This window comes from Rhinopithecus bieti, unplaced genomic scaffold, assembly GCF_001698545.2.
Source record: "Rhinopithecus bieti isolate Rb0 unplaced genomic scaffold, ASM169854v2 scaffold_29928, whole genome shotgun sequence".
In the NCBI taxonomy this organism is placed as follows: Eukaryota; Metazoa; Chordata; class Mammalia; order Primates; family Cercopithecidae; genus Rhinopithecus; species Rhinopithecus bieti.
The window spans coordinates 4277111-4283988 of NW_016814053.1; the positions used below are offsets into that span (position 1 = coordinate 4277111).

The 6878-nt window shown below is 37.2% G+C and overlaps 1 protein-coding gene across 1 annotated transcript in view; it reads right to left on the reverse strand.

The window, feature by feature from the left end:
• Positions 1–6878, reverse strand: part of ERO1A (endoplasmic reticulum oxidoreductase 1 alpha) — a 63547-nt gene that overhangs the window by 19495 nt on the left and 37174 nt on the right. The window contains exons 7-8 of the mRNA XM_017849539.1: positions 4138–4258; positions 1559–1605 (exon numbers count right to left, since the gene is read on the reverse strand). Of these exons, the coding sequence (XP_017705028.1) occupies positions 1559–1605; positions 4138–4258 (168 nt within the window). The remainder of the gene's footprint in view (positions 1–1558; positions 1606–4137; positions 4259–6878) is intronic.

The following is a 6878-nucleotide window of genomic DNA, read 5'->3' on the forward strand; positions in this document are numbered from 1 at the left end:
ATTCATAATTCCCCAGCTCAAAGATAAATACTATTTACATTTTAGTGAATGTCTTTTTTGTTTATAGATATATTAATTATAAATATATTACACATATTGTTTTGATACCTGCTTTTCCTCACTGTGTTATTGGTCACTTTTGATTTAAATGAATAAAAATTTACAGCAACATTTATAATGGCTATTTTCTACTATGTGACTATACCATAAGTCATTTAACCAGTTCCCTAATGATAAACATTTAAATTGCTCCTATGTATCTTTATGGTAAGTGACGTGGTTAATTACTTTATCAAATCATGTGAGATCATAATGATCGCCTCTATTAATTTGCATTTCATCTGATATTAAATCAATGGCTTCCACTGAGTCACCACATGTGACTCTGTATAAACCCAAAAGCCTTAAAGATTTTTCATTCCTAATCTAAGAAAGAGAAATCTGCCAGAATTTAGGGAATAATGCAATCTCAACCCCTTCTAGGAGGAAATTTGTATTTGTTAACTATTTGAGATCAGCATCTTTTCAAATAAATTTAAAAAATGAAAACCTTACACTTTTGCTGAAAGCACATTAAAGATTTTATCAGTAAGCACATATTTGAAGAGAATAAGGATACATAATTTCTAAAGAAAAAGTCTGAACTCATACACTGAAATGGCTTATTCAACAAACCGTTCTTCATATTACAGACGGGGCAGGGTTTCTGTAAGTTTTAATTTTACAGCCCATCTGGCAACTACACAGTGTCTAGCACATATTAAATGGTGGATAATCATTTGCTGAAAGAACAACTGACTTTCACTATTGTAGACAAGACCACTAAATGAGGAGAGCAATTTTCACTGATCATGTATCTAACAAACTACTCCATCTATTATGTGTCAGGCTCTATACAGAGAGATAAAACAGATAAATGCTACCCATATCTTCAGAGTACTAGGGCAGATCGATAGACATATAAATAATAATAAAATAATGCTACACAGTGGGAAAGGCCGTATGAGGAAAACAAAAGAATTAAAAACAAACGCATGCATCAGATTACTTCATGAGGAGGGAGCGATACTTCTGGTTATAAGGACCAGGGAAAGTTCTATGGAAAAAGCAGCATTTGAGCCAGACCGTGAGTGAAAATAGAATATTAAAAATGTTATTAAGATATAAAGACATGTAAAGTTGAAATCAAATGCCCAATATATGCAATAATTTCAAGCTTTAGAAAAAATTTGAGAGTTTTGGATATTTATCTGTAGGATGAGTATAGCTTTTAAAACACTGACACTTTACTATGTCTGCAAAAATATATATAATAAATATATACCCTAATCTTTATTTTTTGATAATCTAATACCAGGAACTTCATTATAAAAATATTTTTTACTGAAGTACAAATAATTTAAGCACCAATCTCTGTAAGGGTGAGGCATAACTCTACGGAAACGGGACTGTGGATTTTATGACCTCAACTGTTACTGCCATTTATCTTGCGTTCCCCTTCCTTTGAATTAAAGTTCCCTAGCTGAGAAATAATATAACAATGCAATCAGTAACTTACCTTGACCAGAAGCCAAAGGATTTAAAGGTCTTTTAATTGCCTGTGGCCTAGAAGTAAAAAGAATTAAAAACATAAACACAAATATGTTACCAATCATGTTATATTTAAGTGATATTATCTCAGAAAGTTGCTTAATATCCAAAATCAAATTGTTTTATTGAGATTATAAAATACTTAGCTTCCTCTAAATGCTTTAAGGGAGGGTGACTATTTGTTGTAGTAATAATAGTTCCTGATCTTTTCCCACTGTAGCGGCCAACAGGCCATTTCCTAATCACTTCTTCAAATGAAAGAAGAGAAAATATCAGCCAAGCTCTTCTCTTAGAGTCACTACTATGTTTTTATATATATGATATATATATATCTGTGTATATGTGTGTGTACGTATAGCACAAAGTGTACCCCTAATTGAAAGGCAAATAAGCAAAAAATATTCAATATAAGCATTAAAATTTAAAAATGGAAAAAAAATAGTGACTTAGGTAATCTTTAGACACATCAATTTGCCCTGTAGCTAAGTTTGTTACAATTTAAATAAAAGTTGTTTGTTCCGTAGGAAAAAATAGAAATTTTCTGGAGAGTTACTATGTCACTAAAGTGCTTTTAAATCCCAAAATAAATATACATTAGTATTAAGAGTAAACTATAGGCCGGGCGCGGCGGCTCAAGTCTGTAATCCCAGCACTTTGGGAGGCCGAGACGGGCGGAACACGAGGTCAGGAGATCGAGACCATCCTGGCTAACACGGTGAAACCCCATCTCTACTAAAAAATACAAAAAACTAGCCGGGCGAGGTGGTGGGCGCCTGTAGTCCCAGCTACTCGGGAGGCTGAGGCAGGAGAATGGCGTAAACCCGGGAGGTGGAGCTTGCAGTGAGCTGAGATCCGGCCACTGCACTCCAGCCCGGGTGACAGAGCGAGACTCCGTCTCAAAAAAAAAAAAAAAAAGTCAACTATAGGGATTGTTTTAACATCTATTTTAAAAATTTGCACAACTGGAGACATTTTGAGAACAGAATATGTAACCTATATTTTAAAATACACAATATAATTAACTTAGCCCCTTATACATTTTTTATATTGTTAGAAATTATGGGAATCAGGATACAAATTAGTAAGAAAATGACTACAAAACTAATACAAATCTAACAAATGCTTCGTGGATTCTTAATTCACATTAAAAATAACAACAACAGTGCCAGGCATGGTGGCTCACACCGGTAATCCCAGCACTTTGGAGGCTGAGGTGGGTGGATCACCTGAGGTCAGGGGTTCAAGAACACCCAGGTCAACATGGTGAAACCCCGTCTCCACTAAAAATACAAAAATGAGCCTGGTGTGGTGGTGCGTGCCTTTAGTCCCAGCTACTCAGGAGGCTGAGGCAGGAGAATCACTTGAACCTGGGAGGCGGAGGTTGCGGTGAGCAGAGATGACATCACTGCACTCCATTCTGGGCGACAGAGTGAGACTCCATCTCAAAACAACAACAACAACAAAAAAAAAACCCTTTAAAGTAAATCTTTAAGTCAGTAACCAAATATTTCTAATAATAGTCAAGATAATTTAAATAAAACACACGGCAGAAATAAGTAATAAAAACTCCCTCCTTTCCAAACTGGAGAAATTCTTCAAGTCAAAAAAAAAAAAACCCAGTCTGACATTTTATTGGTGTAAACATAATTACTGATCTCATACTTATATTTGACTTATAAAAAGTGAAATATACAATATTATCCTCATATTTGGGAACTCCAAAGACTTTCCCAGAACTCTCTCCATCTCTAAGACAGCATGACGTGCTTGTGCATACATTGTTCCCAAAAACCAGTAAGTACAAAGTTCAGAGCCTCGAGGCTCACATGTGAGTAACCTGAAGCATTTCTCAGACACCTGGTGATCAGCAACTGCTCCCAGCCTAATGGTTACCAGTACAAAGTGGGCTCTTTCACTTACCAGATCTTTGACACAAAACAAATCATATAACCTCTCTAAGTCTCAGTTTCTGTCTATAAAACAGTGATGACTGCAACACAGGGTTACTGCAAGGACTAAAGGAGAAAACGTATATAACATGCTTACCACAATGCATAGAATACAGTGAGTGCTCAAAAATGAAATCTATTATAATTGTTCTGTGAAATCAATTTAACTGTAAAATAACTGAAGTCACAGAAAGGGGTGTGGAGAGCACCAAAAAGAGAATTAAGAGTCGTATATTCTTTTCTCGACACTGCCACCATGTGATCTTGGGAAATGAAGTAAACTTCTCCAGCTCTAGGTTACCTCATCTATAAAATGAAATCCTATAATCTACTCAAGGAACATTTGCGAAGGGCCTACAATACTCCCGTAAAGGTCTAATACGCCTCTAACTCTTTAAAAAAAAAAAAAAAAAAGGGAAAATTTGTGGAAACTCATTTCCCCAGAAGGAAACTGGACTAATTAATAGTCATGGTTCTTTGTACAAATACATCTTTTAACAAAGTGAATTTTATTTTTAATTTTAAAATCATTATGATTGTTTATAAAGAGAAATCACCACATCTTACATGACTTTTTCTAAATGAAAATGACACATACTTAAAACAGTTTTCTTCATAGATGACATTCCATATTTTCCAAGCATCTGGTCCCTTGTAACCAGTGTAGCGCTCAGGATTAAGAAGCAAATCTACATATTCAGCATCAGGGGACTGAATGTCTGTAAAATAAAATGTCTTATTAAATCTTTTTTATCTTCAGTTACCTTAAAAAGCTAGTACACAAGACTGTATTCCATTGATTCTAACACACCACAAATTTAACAATGTGTCAGCAATTTTAAAACAACTTTTCAGGAGAAAGAAAGGAAGGCGGCTGGGTGTGGTGCCTCACACCTGTAATCCCAGCACTTTGGGAGGCCAAGGTGGGCGGATCACTTGAGGTCAGGAGTTCAAGGCCTGCCTGACCAACATGGTGAAACTCTGTCTCTACTAAACATACAAAAATTAGCCAGGCGTGGTGGTGCATGCCTGTAATCCCAGCTACTCGGGAGGCTGCAACAGGAGAATCGCTTGAACCCGGGAGGCAGAGGTTGCAGTGAGCCGAGATTGAACCACTGCACTACAGCTTGGGTGACAGAGCGAGACGCCATCTCAAAAAAAAAAAAAAAGGAATGACGAAAAGAGAGAAACACACACTGCCACATTAATTGTACATACTGGCTACAAAAACATTATGATTTATGAACTGTAAAAATAGGAATATGTGGCTGGGCGCGGTGGCTCAAGCCTGTAATCCCAGCACTTTGGGAGGCCGAGACGGGCGGATCACGAGGTCAGGAGATCGAGACCATCCTGGCTAACATGGTGAAACCCCGTCTCTACTAAAATACAAAAAAAAAAACTAGCCGGGCGACCTGGCGGGCGCCTGTAGTCCCAGCTACTCGGGAGGCTGAGCCAGGAGAATGGCGTGAACCCGGGAGGCGGAGCTTGCAGTGAGCTGAGATCCGGCCACTGCACTCCAGCCTGGGCGACAGAGCGAGACTCCGTCTCAAAAAAAAAAAAAAAAAAAAAATAGGAATATGTGAATTTTAGAATCAAAGAAACATGGTAATTCAATTCTCAAAGCTATCCAGACAAAGAATATAACATACATTTCCCTCCACATTAACCACAGCAGTTCATCAATAACTACAGTAAATGAAGCAGTGTTAGTATCATACACTGCTTGTAACCAAATACTTTCTTCTTAGATGACCACCAGCAGGATCTGCTACCAATCTGGCCAAAAGCAAAAGTTACAATGCAGCATGATTCTGTGTCAACATTATTTATAAAAGGGAAAACTGGAAGCAACCTAAACATCCAACATCACAGAACAGTTAGACCACAGGCTCTGGAGCCAGAACATCCAGGCTAGAATCTAGACCCTGTTACTTATTTATCATTTATAATGTGTTATAACCTCAAAACAAAAAAGATGGTCCCAGGGTGGACGCGATGGTTCATGCCTGTAATCCCATCATTTTGGGAGGCCTGGGGGCAGACCGCTTGAGCCCAGGAGTGATTCTAAAATTCACAGGCAACCTGGTGAAACACCAGGCATCAATAAAAATATTAGCCAGGCACCATGGCACGTGCCTGTGGTCCCAGCTACTCGGGAGGCTGAGGTGGGAGAGTCACTTGAGCCCAGGAGGTCCAGGCCGCAGTGAGCTGTGATTGCACCACGGCACTCCAGCCTGGGCAACAGTGAGATCGTGTCTCAAAAAAAGATGGGCCATAGTGCTCCAGTGGCTTTCGGAAATTATTTGGTACTATAATAATACTTTATTCATATATAAAGCTTAACAGTATAAGCCAACAAAGAATGAAACAAAGAATGAAAAGTGGACAAAATGGTCTCAATGCAACCAAAGTCAATGACAAAATATGAGCACAAAAGTGCTTAGAGGAGAGTCCATCAAGCTCTCAACTGTACCTATTTTATTATTAAAAAACAAATATAAAACAAAAAAAACCCCTAAACTTGGTTATTTTTTACTTCAATTCACAGTATATTAGAAGAATAAATTAGGAGGAAAGTTGCTTCTAGAAGCAGTACAATGATGGCATCTTAAAACAGCAGAGTTCAATGTAGAAATGGCAATTAAAATAACTAGAAAAACAAAACATAAGGACTTAAAAAATTAGCATGGAATCATCTAGTTCAGGAATGGATAACTGTTCATTTCAATTAATACTAAAGGTAACTGCCACATATTAATTATAATAAATTCATTTTTTAAACCCTGATGTTTAAAATATATAAACAGCAGGCCGGACGCAGTGGCTCACGCCTGTAATCCCAGAACTTTGGGAGACCAAGGCGGGCGATCACATGAAGTTGGGAGTTAGAGACCAGCCTGACCAACATGGAGAAACCCCATCTCTATTAAAAATACAAAATTAGCCGGGTAAGGTGGTGCATGCCTGTAATCCCAGTTACTCGGGAGGCTGAGGCAGGGGAATCGCTTGAACTCGGGAGACAGGTTACAGTGAGCTGAGATCACGCCACTGCACTCCAGCCTGGACAACAAGAGTGGAACTCTGACTCAAAAAAAAATAAAAATAAAAATGAAATAAAATAAAATAAAATATATAAACAATGGTCAGTATCCAGTACTTTAAGAAAACTAACCACCAAGAAATGATTAAATGTTTAAATATTCTACCTAGAGAAAAACATTTGTTGCCTCATAATTTTACTTACTATACTTTATTCTTCAAGCTTATAAAAAATATTACTATATTAATGTAATATTATAATTATGTTACAAATCTTATAATTATACTATATTATTA